At 45.3% G+C, this 23,354-nt stretch overlaps 1 protein-coding gene across 2 annotated transcripts in view; it reads right to left on the bottom strand.

Annotated features, from left to right (window-relative positions):
* The window catches only part of LOC135548043 (YTH domain-containing protein 1-like), a 41,125-nt gene extending 25,087 nt beyond the window's left edge, over positions 1-16,038 (bottom strand). For both annotated transcript variants that reach the window (XM_064977241.1, XM_064977242.1), the window contains exons 1-8: positions 15,819-16,038; positions 10,299-10,400; positions 9,576-9,979; positions 6,354-6,660; positions 5,194-5,342; positions 4,188-4,296; positions 3,749-3,866; positions 3,275-3,359 (exon numbers count right to left, since the gene is read on the bottom strand). In XM_064977241.1, the coding sequence (XP_064833313.1) occupies positions 3,275-3,359; positions 3,749-3,866; positions 4,188-4,296; positions 5,194-5,342; positions 6,354-6,660; positions 9,576-9,979; positions 10,299-10,400; positions 15,819-15,846 (1,302 nt within the window). In that variant the 5' untranslated portion in view covers positions 15,847-16,038. The remainder of the gene's footprint in view (positions 1-3,274; positions 3,360-3,748; positions 3,867-4,187; positions 4,297-5,193; positions 5,343-6,353; positions 6,661-9,575; positions 9,980-10,298; positions 10,401-15,818) is intronic.
* Positions 16,039-23,354: the final 7,316 nt, after the last annotated feature.

Genomic DNA, 23,354 nt, shown 5'->3' with positions numbered 1-23,354 from the left:
AAGTGGAACGACATTTATTGGATATTTCAAACTTTTTTAACAAATCAAAAACTGAAAAATTGAGCGTGCAAAATTACTCAGCCCCTTTACTTTCAGTGCAGCAAACTCTCTCCAGAAGTTCAGTGAGGATCTCTGAATGATCCAATGTTGACCTAAATGACTAATGATGATAAATACAATCCACCTGTGTGTAATCAAGTCTCCGTATAAATGCACCTGCACTGTGATAGTCTCAGAGGTCCGTTAAAAGCGCAGAGAGCATCATGAAGAACAAGGAACACACCAGGCAGGTCCGAGATACTGTTGTGAAGAAGTTTAAAGCCGAATTTGGATACAAAAAGATTTCCCAAGCTTTAAACATCCCAAGGAGCACTGTGCAAGCGATAATATTGAAATGGAAGGAGTATCAGACCACTGCAAATCTACCAAGACCTGGCCGTCCCTCTAAACTTTCATTTACATTTAAGTCATTTGGCAGACGCTCTTATCCAGAGCGACTTACAAATTGGTGAATTCACCTTATGACATCCAGTGGAACAGCCACTTTACAATAGTGCATCTAAATCATTTAAGGGGGGGGGTGAGAAGGATTACTTTATCCTATCCTAGGTATTCCTTTCAACTCATACAAGGAGAAGACTGATCAGAGATGCAGCCAAGAGGCCCATGATCACTCTGGATGAACTGCAGAGATCTACAGCTGAGGTGGGAGACTCTGTCCATAGGACAACAATCAGTCGTATATTGCACAAATCTGGCCTTTATGGAAGAGTGGCAAGAAGAAAGCCATTTCTTAAAGATATCCATAAAAGTGTTGTTTAAAGTTTGCCACAAGCCACCTGGGAGACACACCAAACATGTGGAAGAAGGTGCTCTGGTCAGATGAAACCAAAATTGAACTTTTTGGCAATAATGCAAAACGTTATGTTTGGCGTAAAAGCAACACAGCGCATCACCCTGAACACACCATACCCACTGTCAAACATGGTGGTGGCAGCATCATGGTTTGGGCCTGCTTTTCTTCAGCAGGGACAGGGAAGATGGTTAAAATTGATGGGAAGATGGATGGAGCCAAATACAGGACCATTCTGGAAGAAAACCTCATGGAGTCTGCAAAAGACATGAGACTGGGACGGAGATTTGTCTTCCAACAAGACAATGATCCAAAACATAAAGCAAAATCTACAATGGAATGGTTCAAAAATAAACATATCCAGGTGTTAGAATGGCCAAGTCAAAGTCCAGACCTGAATCCAATCGAGAATCTGTGGAAAGAACTGAAAACTGCTGTTCACAAATGCTCTCCATCCAACCTCACTGAGCTTGAGCTGTTTTGCAAAGAGGAATGGGAAAAAATTTCAGTCTCTCGATGTGCAAAACTGATAGAGACATACCCCAAGCGACTTACAGCTGTAATCGCAGCAAAAGGTGGCGCTACAAAGTATTAACTTAAGGGGGCTGAATAATTTTGCACGCCCAATTTTTCAGTTTTTGATTTGTTAAAAAAGTTTGAAATATCCAATAAATGTCGTTCCACTTCATGATTGTGTCCCACTTGTTGTTGATTCTTCACAAAAAAATACAGTTTTATATCTTTATGTTTAAAGCCTGAAATGTGGCAAAACGTTGCAAAGTTCAAGGGGGCCGAATACTTTCGCAAGGCACTGTATTTAAAACGTCAAATTAATGGATTCGGCCATTTCAGCCACAACCGTTGCTAAAATCGAGCACACTTCCATGCAATCTCCATAGACAAACAGTGACCTTACTGAAGAGCTCAGTGACTGTTAACGTGGCACAGTCATAGGATGCCATCTTTCCAACAAGTTAGTTCGGCAAATTTCTGCCCTGCTAGAGCTGCTCCGGTCAAATGCAAGTGCTGTTATTGTGAAGTGGAAACTTCTAGGAACAACAATGGCTCAACCTTGAAGTGGTAGGTCACACAAGCCCACAGAACGGGACCGCAGAGTGCTGAAGAGCGGAAACATTGTCTGTCCTCGGTTGCAACACTCACTACCAAAAGTTCCAAACTGCCTCTAGAAGTAACTTTTGCACAAGAACTGTTAGTCTGGAGCTTCATGAAATGGGTTTCCATGGCGGTGCAGCCGCACACAAGCCAAAGATCACCATGTGCAATGCCAAGCATCGGCTGGAGTGGTTTAAAGCTCGCCGACATTGGACTCTGGAGTAGTGGAAACGCTTTCTCTGAAGTGATGAATCACACTTCACCATCTGGCAGTCCGACGGACGAATCTGGGTTTGGCGGATGCCAGGAGAACACTACCTGCCCGAATGCCAACTGTAAAGTTTGGTGGAGGGGGAATAATGATCTGAGGCTGTTTTTTATGGTTTGGCCTAGGCCCCAGTGGAGGGAAAGCTTAACGCTACAGCATACAATGACATTCTGTATTTCCAACTTTGTGGCAACAGTTTGAAGAAGGCCCTTTCCTGTTTCAGCGTGACAATGCCCCCTTGCACGAAGCGAGCTCCATACAGAAATGGTTTGTCAAGATCGGTGTGGAAGATCTTGACTGGCCTGCACAGAGCCCTGAACTCAACCCCATCAAACACCTTTGGATAAATTTGAACTGACTACGAGCCTAATCGCCGACCTCACTAATGCTTGTGGCCGAATGGAGAACCCACAGAATTGTTTTTAGTTAAACTTTATTTAACTAAGAACAAACTCTTATTCACCATAACGGCCTACCCCGGCCAAACCCAGATGGGCTAATTGTGCGCCGCCCTATGGGACTCCTAACCACGGTCGGATGTGATACAGCCTGGATTCAAACCAGGGGCTGTGTTTACACCTCTTGCACTGAGATGCGGTGCCATAGACCGCTGAGCCACTCGGGAGCAATGTTCCAACATCTAGTGGAAAGCCTTCCCAGAAGAGTGGAGGCTGTTATAGCAGCAATGTTCCAACATCTAGTGGAAAGCCTTCCCAGAAGAGTGGAGGCTGTTATAGCAGCAATGTTCCAACATCTAGTGGAAAGCCTTCCCAGAAGAGTTGGAGGCTGTTATAGCAGCAAAGGGGAGGACCAACTCTTTATTTATGCCCATGATTCGACATAGCAGGTGTCCACATACTATTGGTCACGTAGTGTATATAGGAGGTGAATTAGAGGAGGAGACAGATGTGGGGACAAATAGACTAGAAGGTCACAGGGCGGGGTTTTTCAACCCATGCCCAGGGGTCCAATACGCGGTCTGGCACTGCGACTGGGCCCGACTGACTCATGGATAGAAATTATTAATCAATAATGTTTACCTGTCCGTCTCGGCCGATCTTTACAGGCTTGTGTTCGTTCCACGAGTTGGAGAGGTGAGCCGTTTTAGTGAAGGGCAACTCCCGCCTGAAAACAAGTAATGGTTTAGAGCAGGAAGTCTTAAAAACAGGTCTGGGATGACAAAACAACAAGGGGCGTTTCAAAGCTCTTTAGGGGCGGCAGGGTAGCCTTAGTGGTTAGAGCGTTGGACTAGTAACCGTAAAGGTTGCAAGTTCGAATCCCCGAGCTGACAAGGTACAAATCTGTCATTCTGCCCCTGAACAGGCAGTTAACCCACTGTTCCGAGGCCATCATTGAAAATAAGAATTTGTTCTTAACTGACTTGCCTGGTTAAATAAAAGGTACAAAAAAAATGTATATGGAGATTATCCATAGAGTTATGTAACTAATTTTGTCTGAAGTTACATTTGAATTCTAGCTACCACATTATAAAAAAGGTATGGTTTAGGCCTTACCTGCAGATCCAGTCGATCTTGAACACCCCACCCAGCATCTTGGCGTTCATCCCAGCAGGCAGGACCCAGTGGATGGGAGACCCTCCATGATGGGACTCCGAGGACAGCCTGGCAAAACCTGCACACACAGGAGGACAACACATTCTGTTCACCAGACTTTGTCTCGCCATCTCGCCGCTTTCTGGAGTCAAAAAGGCGATCGACATTTACACAACATTGGGAAAGCTCCAGTCCTGGGGGAGCCTCGACACTTCTGCTGGAGATGGAGGAATGAAACACATACATGGGGAAAGCCAACTCCAGTCCTGGGGGAGCCTCGACACGCGTACATGGGGAAAGCCAACTCCAGTCCTGGGGGAGCCTCGACATGCGTACATGGGGAAAGCCAACTCCAGTCCTGGGGGAGCCTCGACATGCATATTAACCATGAGAACTTCACCTTGGAACTTGCCACTCTCCTTGACTGAGAAGACCAGGATGACACTGCGATCGGAACGGAAGGCAGCATTCAGCTTCTTCTCATTAACAGGCAAAGTGGACCACACACCCTGGAAATAAGTCAACATTCAACTGTTTAGCTTGTATTCAACATGGTGAAACATTTTCATACTAACTTTTATTCGGTACATTTTCTGCAGTTGAAAAGGCATTTGACAGTGTTTTGTACAGTCTTCCTAAGAGACTATGTTACCTCCCCAGTCACCACCCCGTCCTCCCCCATCCTCCCCAGTCGCCCCCCCCGACCTCCCCCAGTCGCCCCCCGACCTCCCCCAGTCACCACCCCGTCCTCCCCATCCTCCCCAGTCGCCCCCCCCGACCTCCCCCAGTCGCCCCCAGTCCTCCCCCAGTCGCCCCCCGAGCTCCCCAGTCGCCCCCCGACCTCCCCCAGTCGCCCCCCGTCCTCCCCAGTCGCCACCCCGACCTCCCCAGTCCTACCCCCGTCGCCACCCCGACCTCCCCCAGTCGCCACCCCCGACGCCACCCGACCTCCCCGACGCCACCCGACCTCCCCGACGCCACCCGACCTCCCCGACGCCACCCGACCTCCCCGACGCCACCCGACCTCCACTGTATTCACTATATGATGCACTACTTTTAACCATGGCAATACTTTCGGTCACAAGCAGTGCACTACGTAGGGGGTAGGGTGCCATTTGGTACGTAGCTTCTGAGTTAAAGGGATACTGTGAAATCCTGGCATGCAAGGCACCTGTTCTACTTATAGCATTCTATAGTGCACGCACAGACATACAAAGTCCGTAGTAGTTTCACGAGCCAATGCTAACTAGCGCAACGACTGGAAGTCTATAGATAAGGGAACATTGCTAACTTCTTTTATACTGCACACAGAGACATGGAAATGGTATCCACAAGTACATCTGACTCCGGGGAAGTAGAACACTGGTATATGTGTGTGAGAATTTCCCAGCATCCCTTTCAGATACCTTCGCCTTGGCCAGGGACACGTTCTCGTGGTTGTTGCTCTTGATCAGGAAGAAACGGGCGCCTCGTATGACGTACTTCAGCTTGCTGTTCTGGTTCTTGCGGACTGCGCGGACAGACGATGACAGTTTCTCATGCGTTTTCTCAGAACCTGGAGAACACCACACAGTTTTCAAATACATGCAAATAACTTATTCATAGCACATGGCATGCCTGCAACAAAAACAACACTCAGAACAAGAGAAAGATCAATACATTGATTCTTCAGCAATGAAAAGACAAAATGGACAGTGTGCTTTAATGATATAACAACTCCCAGATAAGCATCGGTCCCCGATTCAAATGTTTAAGGCGCTAGTGCATCAGTCCGCGGGAGCCCAGACCGATCCAAAAGATTGTAATCGGTTTTATTAGCGACACAATGTTATGAATCGCCGGTTGACTAATGATTTGCAGCGTTAACCCTCTACTGTGTTGTGACTGAATTGATGAGTCCTCTCCCTCAACCTTATCAAACTTGTCTGCATGTAACAGAGTCTCCTTCAACCTTATCAAACTTGTCTGCATGTAACGGAGTCTGACACGGACCGATAAGTCATATAACTGTCCTACCAGTGCGGGAGACGGAGCTGCCGAGGCCAACGAGAGGTAGACCTACCCTATTCTCTGTTCTAATAATCGGTAGGCTACATCTGCATGGGAAATGATAGGCGTTATTCATTGAGGGACAACCCGTGTAATTTGCTGGAAATGTAAGAGTTTTTTTTTTTTTTAACAGGCAGAGCGGTGTAGGTTACCGGAGTGGACAACTCACATCTAACCGGGGCTTTTCCGTTAACAGGTTCACCATACTAAATATTTTTTGGGTAGTTCTGGTAGTTTTACATCAGATGTGTAAAAGGTATAATTTCAGAATTTTCATAAAGCCTAAGAGAGTCCCAATAATCTCTTCTTCCTGAATCATACACTTGTTCACTACTTCCCACAAATGTATCAACCATTGAATTGGTGTAAGCAAATAGACTAGACTAGAGCGGAGTTCCCACCATTTTCTTATTCCAGTCATTTCCTTCTTAATCCATGAAGGGAAGTGAACAAGTGCACACTTGGGAAGAGAGACCGATAAATTGGGACACGTGAATGTTGAGCAGGTGTGTTTTACCTGAAGCCTCAGAGGCAGAGCCGGAGAGAACAGACTCCCCCTCAGAGAAGGACACAGACTCAGACTGGGAGTCGCTGACTTCACTGCGAATGTCGTAATCATTTGGAGCATTCTTGGCTCTCTGAGCCACTTCCTGCGCCTCATACTCTTCCTCCTCGCCCTCCTCTTCATCTCCCTCCTCCATGTTGGATCGGTGTCCCTCGGAGGACTCGGCCGTGCTGCCCGTCTCCTGGTCTGATGCACCCTCTTCTTCTGCTGCTTCCTTAGAGGGGCTGACCCTGCCCTCCTCGCTGGGAGGACTCGGCTTCTAGACAACAGAACAGAGGGACATCAGTAACCTAACCCTCAGTCTCTACAGAGGGGGGACATCAGTAACCTAACCCTCAGTCTCTACAGAGGGGGGACATCACTAACCTAACCCTCAGTCTCTACAGAGGAGGGACATCAGTAACCTAACCCTCAGTCTCTACAGAGGGGGGACATCACTAACCTAACCCTCAGTCTCTACAGAGGAGGGACATCACTAACCTAACCCTCAGTCTCTACAGAGGGGGGACATCACTAACCTAACCCTCAGTCTCTACAGAGGAGGGACATCACTAACCTAACCCTCAGTCTCTACACAGAGGGACATCACTAACCTAACCCTCAGTCTCTACAGAGGGGGGACATCACTAACCTAACCCTCAGTCTCTACAGAGGAGGGACATCACTAACCTAACCCTCAGTCTCTACACAGAGGGACATCAGTAACCTAACCCTCAGTCTCTACAGAGGAGGGACATCAGTAACCTAACCCTCAGTCTCTACAGAGGAGGGACATCAGTAACCTAACCCTCAGTCTCTACACAGAGGGACATCAGTAACCTAACCCTCAGTCTCTACAGAGGGGGGACATCAGTAACCTAACCCTCAGTCTCTACACAGAGGGACATCAGTAACCTAACCCTCAGTCTCTACACAGAGGGACATCAGTAACCTAACCCTCAGTCTCTACAGAGGGGGGACATCAGTAAACTAACCCTCAGTCTCTACAGAGGGGGGACATCAGTAACCTAACCCTCAGTCTCTACAGAGGGGGGACATCAGTAACCTAACCCTCAGTCTCTACAGAGGGGGGACATCAGTAACCTAACCCTCAGTCTCTACAGAACAGATGGACTAGTGTTGCATGGTATACCAAAGCTTTTCTTTCTTCTCGATACTAGAACATTAAAAACGGTTCGGTTCTCAACTTTACTTTTGGTACTTATGTCAAAATGTGTCTCACATCGACTCCTCTCTCATACTGACTCTAGTCCGTCCCGAGGAAACCACCGGGAGTCTGTCCGTCCCGAGGGGGACCACCAGTAGTCTGTCCCTCAGTCTCTACAGAGGAAATCCACCGGGAGTCTGTCCGTCTCTACAGAGGAACCACCGGGAGTCTGTCCGTCCCGAGGAATCCGGGAGTCTGTCCGTCCCGAGGAAACCACCAGTAACCTGTCCCTCCCGAGGAACCACCGGGAGTCTGTCCCTCCCGAGGGAACCACCGAGTCTGTCCCTCCCGAAATGGAACCACTCTCTCATACTGAGTCTAGTCCGTCCCGAGGAAACCACCGGGAGTCTGTCCGTCCCGAGGAAACCACCGGGAGTCTGTCCGTCCCGAGGAAACCACCGGGAGTCTGTCCGTCCCGAGGAACCACCGGGAGTCTGTCCGTCCCGAGGAAACCACCGGGAGTCTGTCCGTCCCGAGGAAACCACCGGGAGTCTGTCCGTCCCGAGGAAACCACCGGGAGTCTGTCCGTCCCGAGGAAACCACCGGGAGTCTGTCCCGAGGGAACCACCGGGAGTCTGTCCCTCCCGAGGAAACCACCGGGAGTCTGTCCCTCCCGAGGAAACCACCGGGAGTCTGTCCCGAGGAAACCACCGGGAGTCTGTCCCTCCCGAGGAAACCACCGGGAGTCTGTCCCGAGTCTGTCCCTGTCCCGAGGAAACCACCGGAGTCTGTCCCTCCCGAGGGAACCACCGGGAGTCTGTCCCGAGGAAACCACCGGGAGTCTGTCCCGAGGAAACCACCGGGAGTCTGTCCCTCCCGAGGGAACCACCGGGAGTCTGTCCCTCCCGAGGAAACCACCGGGAGTCTGTCCGTCCCGAGGAAACCACCGGGAGTCTGTCACGTATCATGTTAGCGCCACTCATGTTATAAAGTTAACACATTTGAATAACGCGACACGGCATGTAGAAATGTTGAATCTGTTAAATTACTGTTCGCAAAACAATGTTAATTACAGACTAAAACACTTTGAAATGTGAGAAGATACCGGTAGCGTCCAACTTTCCTATAGGCCTAAAATATGTGACAATGTTACATACAAGGACATAACATTTAAAATTATTGATTTAATAAAAACAAACTTTTCAATTTAGCCTTTTGTTTTTATGATGAGCACCCCATAAAAAACAACAACTGGAAGCTGACTGGTAGCCTACACGTGTGTAGCCTGTTGGTTATGTTGGCCAATCAAAGCGGCTCAATGTGTATCAAGTGGAGTGAGAGTTCACTAATGCAAGATGGAGTAAAATTACGGAATTTAAAGCGAAATAACAAGTACATTAGACTGTCTCGTTTGAGAAAAAGGCGTCTCACAAGTCCTCCACTGGCAGCTTCATTAAATAGTACCCTCAAAACACCAGTCTCAACGTCAACAGTGAAGAGGAGACTCCGGGATGCTGGCCTTCTAGGCAGAGTTCCTCTGTCCAGTCTCAACGTCAACAGTGAAGAGGAGACTCCGGGATGCTGGCCTTCTAGGCAGAGTTCCTCTGTCCAGTGTCTGTGTTCTTTTGCCCATCTTAATATTTTATTTTTATTGGCCAGTCGGAGATATGGCTCTTTCTTTGCAACTCTGCCTAGAAGGCCTTCATGCTCGAGCATCTTGCTTTTTCATTGTAAGCTCATATACTTGTGGCTCTCGGCCAAATAGCGTTGAACTTCCGTGGTCACCGGATGAAAATGAAGCTATTTACTACTTCATTTTGGGACAGAAACAATGTGTGGCTTGGATTAAGTTAAATACTATGTGCTGTTCAATGGCTACCTTGGAAGGTTTTAACTTGTGGACAGTAGGTGAGTGCCAATATCTACCAGGTAGAAACAATTCATGCCCACCAGGACCAGAATTGAACAGCCCTGCAGCTATGCTAAAGTAATCCCTCCCCCATAATCCTTGGTAAAGCAGCTCCTACCTCGGTGGTAAGCTCAGGCATGATCCTGTGTCTGTCTGGCTCTCTCCTGCGGCCCAGGGGCTTGTCAGGGTGGGCTGCTTTGGGAGGCTCCCCTCTCAGCGCCCCACCATCTCTCATAGGATGGGTCTTCCTGCGGCCAAGGGGCTTGTCAGGGTGGGCTGCTTTGGGAGGCTCCCCTCTCTGCACCCCACCATCTCTTATAGGATGGGTCTTCCTGTCCTCATAGTAACTATCAGTAGCGTACTCGGAGGGGTGCCGTCCCCTCCTGGAGTTGACTGTCTTTTTCCCGCTGGCCCCAGCCGAGGGGGCTGGTCTCTTAGTAGCCTGTCTGGCGGTGGTGTGAGCCGTGGGTCGTAGACGCTTCAGCACGTTGTTATCCCCTCGGCCGTTCTTCCTCTTAGACCCTGGAGGGCGGGAAAAGTCATTCATCTTCAAATATTAAAAAGGTCAATATCTAACCTGGTCTGTTTAGTGCTCTTGGGTCTATTTGGGATTCGATACTGAATTCAATATAAGCTAAAAGTAGTAAGAAGCATCTGGGTTTAATTTTTTTTTTTTTTTGCACTCTTATTCAACCATCCGTTTGCGCTCTTGCCAGCGCCATTACAAACCGCAATGATTACTATGAGTGGATTTAGCATTGACGGCACAAACAGACTCGGGCTAACCAATATAGGCTTTTAAAATCTGCCAATTCTCAAAACTGTGGTTAAAAAAAGGTACCTTTTTTCTGGTTGACGTGCTGTTCACTCTCCGGGTTATAGAGCTCGTCATCCTGGTCAGGGGCCTCGGTGAGGATGTCATCCAGCACGTTGAGCTCTCCGTCTGGGACGACAGATTTAACCACACTGTGTTTAATAGAAAATCTACTACATTTGATCAAGGCCCATAGAGCTCTGGTCAGAGCTAGTGCCCTATGTAGAGCAGGGCTGCCCATTCCAGGTCCTGTAGGGCCGAAACACTTCTGGTTTTCATCCTCGCTTTCTAAAACCAGGGACTAATTCAGACCTGGGGCACCAGTTGAGTGCAATTAACTACTAGTAGAAAGAAAGAAAAAAAAAAACAGAAGGACCTGGATTGGGCAGCCCAGATTACGGGAACAGGATGCTATTTGGGACGTAGCATTAGTGGTTTATAATTAGTAGTATTAGTGTGTGCACAACAGAGTTAAGCACCTGGCCTAGTGAGCTGATGTTTGGACTGGCCTTCTTCAGGGCTAATCAATGTTTTTTAGATATTATTATCATCATCATCATCCTAGTTAGCGCCACAGGAGACAAGTCATCCAAGCCTCTGGTCTCAGCTAGAGCTAGGAGGTGCACAACTCAGAACAATCGAGTTGCACAGTTCTGCTTGATCTCGTTTAGCTAACGTTGACTAGCTAATGAGACGCGATTGGTTCTGTTAACCATCTCTGTAGCTAAGTTAGTTAGCTAATAGCTAGCTATGGCCAGAGGGTAAAAACAAAAAATATATATAACCAAATTGGGATGCACGATATATCGGTGAACATATCGTATCGGCCGATATTAGCTAAAAATACCAACATCACCGATGTCTAGTTTAACGCCCGATGTACAAAACCGATGCCAAAGCTGACGTGCAGACATAGATAACGAAGGTACATGACGTAATGACGCAACGTTAAATGTAGCGCTTCACGTGCAACACAGCATTCCTAACCTCGCCCACAATGTCTGCTGTGCGGATCAACCAGTCAACAAGTCCGGCAGTCATTTGAAAGAGTAAGAACATCTCAGCAAGATAACTCAAAAGGTGAAATCCGTTAACGCCAAGAAAATGAAATTCATTGGCCTTGACAATCAACCGTTCTCTGTCGAGATGTTGGCTTTCGCCGACTGGTCGAGGACCGGTACACTCTACCAAGTAGGTGCTATTTTTCAGATGTTACCCTACCGGCGTTACACAGGAAATAGCGTCACTGCTATTAGCTTCACGACATACTATGGAACGCCGTTTGGGTCTTTGCATGTCAAAAAAGATACAGTAGCACTGTCAAAGCTGTACAAAATAAAAGTCTGCAAACACCGTCCCGAACGATGTGTTTACAATACCGCGTTGGTAATAAAGCATCATTTGTTCGACCGTAAACTTCTGGGGTAGCTAGCTTTAGCTTGGTACCTAGCTAGCTTTAGCTTGGTACCTAGCTAGCTTTAGCTTGGTATCTAGCTAGCTTGGTGCCTAGTTAGCTTGGTGCCTAGTTAGCTTTAGCTTGGTGCCTAGTTAGCTTTAGCTTGGTGCCTAGTTAGCACCAGCACAACCAGCCTGAAAACTGCAGTCCATTTCATTATTCTTAGCAATGATTTAGGAATCCTTGTAAGGTTTAGCTAGATTGCCACTTGTTGTTTGACTATTGAAATTGAATTTCAGTTCATGAAAATAAATAGCTAGCCAGCTACTTAACCCTGTTGCCCAAAGGTAACGTTATAAGCAGCCAGCTAGCTTCATCTGGCTAGTGAGGCTCGACCGGGTTGTGAAGATTGCCACAATAAGAATTGGGCACAAGTGGAATTTGCAGTTTGCCTTCAAAATAAAAGAATGTCATTGACAGTGATGCAAAATAATAAATAGTAGAATTACGCCATACTTTTATTTTGAAGGCTAACTGCAAAGTCCACTTGTGGCTAATCCTTATTGTGGCTAGCTTCACAGATGGGTCCGACCACCATTAATCAAATAAGAACTGTCTTATAAACTAGGCAAGTCAGTTAAAGAACAAATTCTTATTTACAATGATGGCCCGGATAACACTGGGCCAATTGTGCGCTTCCCAATGGGACTCCCAATCACGACCGGATGTAATACAGCCTGGATTCAAACCAGGGGCTGTAGTGACGCCTCTTGAACTGAGATGCAGTGCCTTAGACCGCTGCGTTCATGTGTGTGTGTTAACCATTTAACTGTACTAGAATGTTTAAAAGGCTACTAAAATGTTTAATATCGGTATCGTGTTTTTTTTGGCAAGGAAAATACTGGATATCGGTATCGGCCAAAACTGTGATATTGGTGCATCACTAATAACTAACCCAGACAGTTCATTGATGTTGTTTTCAATGTCTTCTCTGTGCACATTAACTCAAATAGCCCCTGCACTCTTTATAAAAACACTTTAGCTTTGAAACATTAGCTTAGGGGCACGTTCACAAAACAGCGGGTTAACTGCCTTGTTCAGGGGTAGAACAACAGATTTGTACCTTGTCGGCTCGGGGATTCGATCTTACAACCTTTTGGTTACTAGTCCAACGATCTAACCACTAGGCTACCTGCCGCCCTCTACACTCTAACCACTAGGCTACCTACCTCCTCTACACTCTAACCACTAGGCTACCTACCTCCTCTACACTCTAACCACTAGGCTACCTACCTCCTCTACACTCTAACCACTAGGCTACCTACCTCCTCTACACTCTAACCACTAGGCTACCTACCTCCTCTACACTCTAACCACTAGGCTACCTACCTCCTCTACACTCTAACCACTAGGCTACCTACCTCCTCTACACTCTAACCACTAGGCTACCTACCTCCTCTACACTCTAACCACTAGGCTACCTACCTCCTCTACACTCTAACCACTAGGCTACCTACCTCCTCTACACTCTAACCACTAGGCTACCTGCCGCCTCTACACTCTAACCACTAGGCTACCTACCTCCTCTACACTCTAACCACTAGGCTACCTGCCGTTGAATTGCGACTCCACTGTCTTTGTACTGACATTTTGCCTGTTTGATTGCCTTACAAAAATGTTAGTTATTTCCTGTGTATTCGATCATATTCCCAGCCACCTTGCCATGGTTAAATGCAGTGGTTCACGCTTTCAGTTTTGCGCGAATGCTGCCATCTATTAATGGTTTCAAATTATTTGTATAAATTTTTCCATTTAAAATGTAACCGTCATTTAACTAGACGTGTCAGTTAAGAAGGTGTTCTTATTTACAATGACGGCCTACACCGGCCAAACCCGGACGACCCTGGGCCAATTGGTAACGTTTTCCTCAAATTTGCTTTGTTAAAATCTCCAGCTACAATAAATGCAGCCTCATGCTGTGATTTCTAAACCTTAAACCCCAACCTGGTCTAGAAGGGTGAAATTGCGGCCTGCATTTCTCGGGCGTTCCTGCATGTGGGCAACAGTAGGAGCGGGGGCGACAACAGTAGCTAGCTGACTGTGCACCGGTAAACAGTGTCCTTCATCCCCACCTGTCTGGTACTGCTTTCCCGCATTTATGTTAATGACAGCAAGGGCAAGTGGGAGCTTAGAACACATACAGTAGTGAGTGCATACATTTTCGCATTCAAACCAATGGGATAGTCGAGGGGGGTGTTAATGAAGGAACCAATGGGATAGTCGAGGGGGGTTTTAATGAAGGAACCAATGGGATAGTCGAGGGGGGTGTTAATGAAGGAACCAATGGGATAGTCGAGGGGGTTTTAATGAAGGAACCAATGGGATAGTCGAGGGGGGTGTTAATGAAGGAACCAATGGGATAGTCGAGGGGGGTGTTAATGAAGGAACCAATGGGATAGTCGAGGGGGGTGTTAATGAAGGAACCAATGGGATAGTCGGGAGGGGGTGTTAATGAAGGAACCAATGGGATAGTCGAGGGGGTGTTAATGAAGGAACCAATGGGATAGTCGAGGGGTTTGGGATAATGAAGAAGAACCAATGGGATAGTCGAATGGGGGGATGTTAATGAAGGAACCAATGGGATAGTCGAGGGGGTGTTAATGAAGGAACCAATGGGATGAAGGAACCAATGGGATAGTCGAGGGGTTAATGAAGGAACCAATGGGATTAATGAAGGAACCAATGGGATAGTCGAGGGGGTGTTAATGAAGGAACCAATGGGATAGTCGAGGGGGTGTTAATGAAGGAACCAATGGGATAGTCGAGGGGGGTGTTAATGAAGGAACCAATGGGATAGTCGAGGGGGTGTTAATGAAGGAACCAATGGGATAGTCGGGATAGGGGGTGTTAATGAAGGAACCAATGGGATAGTCGAGGGGTGTTGGGATAGTCGAAGGGAACCAATGGGATAGTCGAGGGGGGTGTTAATGAAGGAACCAATGGGATAGTCGAGGGGGTGTTAACCCAATGGGATAGTCGAGGGGGTGTTAATGAAGGAACCAATGGGATAGTCGAGGGGGTGTTAACGAAGGAACCAATGGGATAGTCAATGGGATAGTCGAGGGGGGTGTTAACGAAGGAACCAATGGGATAGTCGAGGGGGGTGTTAACGAAGGAACCAATGGGATAGTCGAGGGGGGTGTTAACGAAGGAACCAATGGGATAGTCGAGGGAGGTGTTAATGAAGGAACCAATGGGATAGTCGAGGGAGGTGTTAATGAAGGAACCAAAGGGATAGTCTAAGGAGCGCAGAATTGTACATTGTTTGCCCTGGTCTGCTTGGCCAGCGTTCCCGGTCTTCCCGCACATCTGGTTTTTAGAAACGGTGGTGCTGTTTTCTTTGCTAATTAGATATAACGGCGGCAGGGTAGCCTAGTGGTTAGAGCGTTGGACTAGTAACCGGAAGGTTGTGAGTTCAAACCCCCGAAACTGTGGTGCTTAACCCACTGTTTTCTTTGACTTGCCTGGTTAATAAAAGGTAAAAAATTAACTTGATATAACATTTAAATGAATAACTTTAGTATCTAGTAACCAAATTAGTATTATAACTCGTTAACTAGCTATCAAAACGTGGTAACGTTAACCTGGCTTTGTGTAAATTAATATTAGCATATTTAAATATACTCACTGACTGGCCATTCCAAAAAGCCAGTTGGGAGAAACTCGAGTCGTTGACAAAACTTCATTAATTACTGACTTTATTGTCCCCATGGGGAAATGTTGTTGCAGTGTCATGTGCACGTTTCAAGTGGCGTTTAAATACAACACAAAAATGGACAATACAACTTTCATAACAGTTACATACATACATATATATATATTTATTTTTTTGTTTTGTTTTAAAGAGTAGCCTGCTGGCCTTACTGAGTTTATAGGAAGATTATCCCCAGCTATTTAGGAGGGATATCACACCTGGCACAAAGGATGGTTTGAAACACAGCCAGAGAGATGTATATAATGATGCTCATGTCTCCGCCCTAACAATGGGAGTCATCCTCGAGTCGGGAAGTCTCGGGGACAAGTTTAGGTCCAAAAAAATAAGCCCATAGAAAATCATAAACCCATAAACTACTGCGATTAACGTTACGTACCTTTCTCATCTCGTTTGTCGACCGCCATCTTCCGCCCCTTTCCCTGCTTTCCGCTAACCTTTAGAGGACTCGTTTTTACCTTTGTTCACGGTTGACCCGATAGCTAACTAAATACTTATTTAGGAAAAAAATGTGTTAAAATGATGCCCCCCCTCCCCTTCAATGTTTACTAGAAGTGGGTCTCATCGTAGCTACTGAAATGGCGGATCCCTCCTTTATCTTCGTGTTCATTTCCGGCTGACTCGACCCCGTGTTGCGTATTGCTGCCTTTCGCAGGTCGGAGTGCAGATTGCACATTTCTAACAAAAAAAAGTGGGAGCATTTAAAATGCACCACGATCTAACCCTACACCCATCCCACGACTTTGGCTAGATGATACTACACCGGCCGTTGGACTGGAAAGGTGGAACCCCTTCTCTCAAAACTCCCTGTCGATCTCCTGCACTCATTTATTTCACCTTTATTTAACCAGGTAGGCTAGTTGAGAACAAGTTCTCATTTGCAACTGCTACCTGGCCAAGATAAAGCGTAGCAATTCGACACATACAACAACACAAAGTTACACATGGAATAAACAAAACATTACAGTCAATAATACAGTAGAACAAAATAAAACAAAAAGTCTATATACAGCGAGTAGAATAATATTATTATATTATAATATTTCTCCACATGAACACATGTATCTTCTGTGCTTTCTGCTCCACCAGTGCAGTGCAGTTGATCACCATAGCTATAAACACACACAAAAATAATGTAACCTTACTCAAATAAATTTTCTCAGGATCTCTCTCTTCGTGCTTACTCACTGGGGGGCTCCCAGTGGAATCACTCACCTTTGGGCTATCCTCTACTGTCCCCGTAATTTGAAACCTTCATATTTATATGTACATATTTTTATTCCTTCCCTTGACTTAGAGTTGTGTGTATTAGGTAGTTGTGGAATTGTTAGATTACTTGTTGATATTGCTTGTTGATATTGCTTCACTGCTTCGCTACTCTCGCAATTTTTTTAAATATTTTTTTTTAATTTAACCAGGCAAGTCAGTTAAGAACAACTTCTTATTTTCAATGACGGCCTAGGAACAGTAGGTTAACTGCCTGTTCAGGGGCAGAACGACAGATTTGTACCTTGTCTGCTCAGGGGTTTGAACTTACAACTTTCTGGTTACTAGTCCAACACTCTAACCACTAAGCTACGCTGCAATAACCTGCTAACCACGTGTATGTGACCAATGAAATGTTATTTGATTTGCTTCCACATGTCCTTGGCACCTAAAGCACCGTAGCGGGTTCAGAACAAACGCCCTCACCGAATATTACAGTCATAGACCGTTTCGTCAAAATGAAAGAGAGGACGGTGGCACATATTCAACATGTTTTTTTCTACTTGCACGCACCCCCCCCCCCCCCCACACACACACACACACACACAGAAATCAGTACCATGGACAGCCACATCATATTTAGCTTACGTTGATTGGACTAAATTGTTTTTGATATCTTTTAGTTGTCACTGTATTAGACTAACCATAGGTGATTTTATTATGTTTGTAAGGTTCTGTATTTATTTTCTTAGTCAACCTTGTTTTCTGTTTCGTTGTGTTCTTGAACTTAGCCCTGTCTTTCATTTGCTTTCACTGATTTCACCTGTGTTAGTTACTCACCTGGTCTCATCAGCTCCTTATTCAGTTCAGTTCACTCTGTTTGTGCCTTTGTGAGGTATTGTTCGTTTTGACTCCACTAAGCCTTTTCCTGGCTCGTTTGTGAGAACCAGTTATAGCCTTCAGGCCTAGTTTTGATTCACCTGCCTGTTTGCCTACCTGTGTATGACCATTGCCTGCCTGTGACCACGAGTCGTGCCTTCTATGAAGGAGAAATAAACACATGGCACACTCTGCGCGTGAATCTACACCTTTCTGTCCCTGAGTATTCATTACAATGTTGATGTTGAAATGGTGCTGGAGGAGTGGAGGAAACGTTTTTGGCAACTTGCGGTAAAATTCTCTGTGGTTCTAAATCAAGTTGTTTTGAAGTCTGAAAAATGTCAGAAACATTAACTTTCTTGACCCCTGCAGTAGGTCATGTAGCTGTTTGTTACATGCTATATTTGTATTGTGGACTTCATCAGACAGATGTTGTTCTCTGGTTTTGCAATGAAACAAAGGTGTGGTTGAATTTATTCTACCACTGTGTCTACTTATTGTCTCAGCCTTCAGGCCTTTATATCACGTTGGCAAGGCATATGAACTAACAGGTTATAGAACAAACAACGCAATTATCACAACACATAGGTTGAAATATGGCTTTTCCCCCCCTGACTTAAAAAAATATTTATATATTTCACCTTTATTTAATCAGGTAGGCTAGTTGAGAACAAGTTCTCATTTACAACTTGCGACCTGGCCAAGATAACGCAAAGCAGTGCGACACAAACAACAACAACAGAGTTACACATGGAATAAACAAACATACAGTCAATAATACAATATACTTGGCTTCCCCACTGATTTTACTCACACACGGCGACAGCATTCAACACAAATCAAATTGTATTTGTCAAATGCTGCATAAACAGGTGTAGACTAACAGTGACATACTTACTTACTGTCCCTTCCCAACAATGCAGAGAGAAAAATAGAAAAATAATAACAAGAGGAATAAATACACTAAGTAACAATAACTATAAACACACGGTGTACCAGTACCGAGTCAATGTGCAGGGGTACCAGGTAATAACATGGCTATATACAGGGAGTACCAGGTAATAACATGGCTATATACAGGGAGTACCAGGTAATAACATGGCTATATACAGGAAGTACCAGGTAATAACATGGCTATATACAGGGAGTACCAGGTAATAACATGGCTATATACAGGAAGTACCAGGTAATAACATGGTTGTATACAGGGAGGTAATAACATGGCTATATACAAGGAGTACCAGGTAATAACATGGTATATACAGGGAGTACCAGGTAATAACATGGTTATATACAGGGAATAACATGTACCAGGTAATAACATGACTATATACAGGAAGTACCAGGTAATAACATGGCTATATACAGGGAGTACCAGGTAATAACATGGCTATATACAAGGAGTACCAGGTAATACAGGGAGTACCAGGTAATAACATGGAGTACCAGGTAATAACATGGCTATATACAGGGAGTACCAGGTAATAACATGGCTATATACAGGGAGTACCAGGTAATAACATGGCTATATACAGGAGTAGGTAATAACATGGCTATAAAGGAGTACATGGCTATATACAGGTAATAACATGGCTATATACAGGGTAATAATAACATGACTATATACAGGAAGTACCAGGTAATAACATGGCTATATACAGGGAGTACCAGGTAATAACATGGCAATATACAGGGAGTACCAGGTAATAACATGGCTATAGACAGGGAGTACCAGGTAATAGCATGGCTATATACAGGAAGTACCAGGTAATAACATGGCTATATACAGGGAGTACCAGGTAATAACATGGTTATATACAGGGAGGTAATAACATGGCTATATACAGGGAATACCAGGTAATAACATGGCTATATACAGGGAATACCAGGTAATAACATGGCTATATACAGGGAATACCAGGTAATAACATGGCTATAAACACACGGTGTACCAGTACTGAGTCAATGTGGCGTAGCAGTCAGACGTCTTTTTGTCCTCGTCGTGTATATATCTTTTTATATATTTTTTCTTCGCATATCTTTTTAATATTTTTCCTAAACCTCAACTTCAATATACTCTCCTGCATCCCGCCTCACCCAATGTGGTGTGGATCTGCTATTTTCTAAAGTATTTGTCTTTACTTTCGAACCAGAATCCCCCAACAGAAGCTAGCCAGCTAACTAGCTACTAGCTAGTAGTCAGCTAACCGCTGCTAGCGGTCATCAGCTAACCTCTAGCTCGGAAATCTCTTGCCAGTTTGCATAACACCATTCAAACCAGAACACACCGGACTTATTTGCTCTCCATATCCCCAGATTCCTCCCGCAAGCTCTGAACCTCTTCACCTGGATCATCGCAGCTAGCTGCTAGCTGCTATCCGGCTGGCTACTCCTGGCTAACATCTCTAGTCCTGAAGCAAGCACCAATTAGCCTGGAGCTAGCCCATGCTAGGCCCATCTCCCGGCTAGCTGAAGAGGTCCGTCAGCCACTTCTTGGGCTTCAATACCTATTTTGCCAATTGGCCTGGACCCCTTTTACTACACGGAGCCCTGCTGATCCATCACAACTGGACTAGCGACATAATCTGCCCGAGGGTTCTTATTCCAACAGGCCCCTCCGTCGCGACGTCCCCTGAATGCCCATCTGCTAGCCTGCTATCCGCGGCCCGCTAGCGGTCTAGAGCATATCAGACTGTTAGCTGAATAGGTCCATCGGCCAATTTCTTGGACCACTATACCTATTTTGCCAATTGGACTGGGCACCTTTATTACACGGAACCCTACTAATCCATCATGGCTGGTCTGCCGACGGAACCGCACGAGAAGGCTACAACAGACTTCTTCCATTGCGACGTCCCTCTAAGGCCCTTCAGCTAGCTTGCTAGCCCTGGCCCGCTAGCTGTCTGAATCGCCATGTCTCCAGCCAGCTTAACTACACACTGGACCCCTATGATCACTCGGCTACACATGCCTCTCCCTAATGTCAATATGCCTTGTCCATTACTGTCCTGGTTAGTGATTATTGTCTTATTTCACTGTAGAGCCCCTAGCCCTGCTCAATATGCCTTAGCTAACCCTTCAGTTCCACCTCTCACACATGCGGTGACATCACCTGGTTTAAATGATGTTTCGAGAGACAATATCTCTCTCATCGTCACTTTATGCCTAGGTTTACCTCCACTGTATTCACATCCTACCATACCTTTGTCTGTACATTATGCCTCGAATCTATTCTATCGTGCCCAGAAACCTGCTCCTCTTACTCTCTGTTTCCGAACGTACTAGACAACCAGTTCTTATAGCCTTTAGCCGTACCCTCATCCTACTCCTCCTCTGTTCCTCTGGCGGTGTAGAGGTTAATCCAGGCCCAGCAGTGCCTAGCTCCACTCCCACTCCCCAGGTGCTCTCATTTGTTGACTTCTGTAACCATAAAAGCCTGTTTTGAGCCTCACCTGTTTACCTAAAACTTTTTTTTAAAATAAAGTACCAATCAATTTGGACACACCTACTCATTCAAAGGTTTTTCTTAATTTTTCTGTTTACCCTTGAATGAGTAAGTGTGTCCAAACTTATGCCTGGTACTGTATCAGTTTGCAAACAATGGAATTTTATTTTTTATAAAGCCACATACAAACTTGGTCTCCTTCTTGAGTAAGGCAGCTCCAAAATGCAGGTGTTTCAGCCAAGCACAGTGCTTTCTGTGGTTGAGGGGCAGCCAGCGGATGATACAGAGTGTTGCCGTTGGTAATCATCTCTTGTTGCGCTGTGATTGGCTCAGTGTTCTGTCACTCATGGAGACACTACGTCACTGCAGAATCCAGAGGGAGAGCTTGACAGTTGAAGCCGTCTTGGATGCTGCCATAGATTTACATTATAAGTGCCCATCCAAGAAGGTTCAAGGTCATTGGCCACAGATAAAATGACCTCAAATCACGTTATAGCAACCGTAGCTTTTGTTTGGACTGATCATGCTACTTTCAAAATCTTAGTTAGCAAGCTCGACAAGCAGTCATCATCATGAACCACGTCCACAATCTACTGGCAAATCATTTTCAATCCTATGAAGATAAATTATAGATACAAGGTATCGGTTCTCATCGGACATTGGACATAAACATTGGACAAGTTGGAAATGGCAAATTGTACAATGAGTGGTTTGGAACGAATCAATGGCTAACTGCAAGCGTTTCAAAGCAATCACTATTTTGCTTCCTCTGCCTGCTATTCGGTGGAGAGGGTCTGGATTTAAGGCTTTAAAACATCTGTCTTAAATGATCTCTTTTCCAAGCTTAAAAAGGATAAACATTCACTAGCAACACCATAGGCCAGAAAAGGTTGAATACATTGACCATGCTGGATTGACAACTGAGAACTTGGTAAAAAAACGAGCTCCGACTGGGAAAATAAGTTTTGAACTCAGGGCTCTTTCTAGAGCTCCGACCTGATGATCATTGGCGCCACGATTCGACCTCGTTTCTTTTCTGAGTTTCCAGTGGTCTTGAAAGCACATTTGATTACATTTGCCAACAAAAATGACTGCCACGCAACCTTTCTGTTCAATTGAGCACAGTACAACAATCGTGAGTCCCAAAATGTATTTATTGCGCTGCAAAAATGAGCTCATGCTTTCCTTCACGAGAAGGAGATAGGATAACCATGTTTGCCAGAGACAGTCTTTTCCCATTCAAATATTTGTTTTCAACAAAAAGTTCAGTAATAGACTATGTGATTCTAGGGCTTGTAAGTAAGCATTTCATTGTAATGTGAAATGTTGTTGTATTTGGCATACTGTTGTATGCTGTTGTATTCGGTGCATGTGACAAATACAATTTGATTTGATATTGCGAGGGTTGTTTTATGCAATGCACTGTCTGTGCTTCGGTATGTTGTCTAGAAATGATGTTATTTTCCTTCATATCTAGATCACAAAGGCCTAATGAAATACTTCAAATGATAGGCTTAACCGCTTCTCTCTCTCTCTCTCTCTCTCTCTCTCTCTCTCTCTCTCTCTCTCTCTCTCTCTCTCGTGGTGACTTAAAGAAGAGTAAAGTTAAGGAAACATTTTTCTGAATTTATCTGAACTAACATCTACCTTCCTCATCGCAGCTCGTTTGCTTGAACTTGCTTATACAAACATTATGAATTTACTGAACATGAATGTAATAATGTCTAAACTCATATCGGCGTATTATTGGCTTTATTATTGAAGGACAATGCTGTTCTTATCGAATTTACACAAATCTACAAGGAGTCCGTAGAAACCACATTTGTTTAATCAAGTCAGCCATATCAGCTATGGTTTTAAAAAGTCAGTAAAGGGGGCTGAATGAATTGTATCGTTGCCAGACGAGGGTCCACTGATAGCCAGGTGTAGCGGTGGTAAGGATTCACTCCATGGTGCTGAAAAGAAAACTGCGCTGTTGGGACAGCTTTATGTAGTCCCGAACAGTTCGTGGGCACCGTTTGTCACCGTTACAGTGCAATTCATGTATTGTTTAGTGTTCTGTAGCGGCTTTGCTGGCATGCGTCTAAAAATGGGTGAGTTTGCCCCACCAAGATTTATATGCTAAAATCGCCACTGCAAAAGATGATGAACATCAAATTCGCTAGGGATATTAGATCCAACGTGGGTCCGGGCACAACTGTCTTCACTTGCGTAATGAACGAGACACCAACATATTCTGGACACACCTTTTTCCCCCAGCTCTTGGTCTACCTATCACAACAGCCGTTCATCACTTGACTGCCATTCGGAAAATTCCTTCTTGGATCAGATGATGATGTGTGAAAATATCACGGAGTAACTCATCAGCTGGACCCAAAATGCACA

This window comes from Oncorhynchus masou, chromosome 11 (genome assembly GCF_036934945.1).
Source record: "Oncorhynchus masou masou isolate Uvic2021 chromosome 11, UVic_Omas_1.1, whole genome shotgun sequence".
Lineage (NCBI taxonomy): Eukaryota > Metazoa > Chordata > Actinopteri > Salmoniformes > Salmonidae > Oncorhynchus > Oncorhynchus masou.
This window is presented reverse-complemented; position numbering and strand designations above follow the sequence as displayed.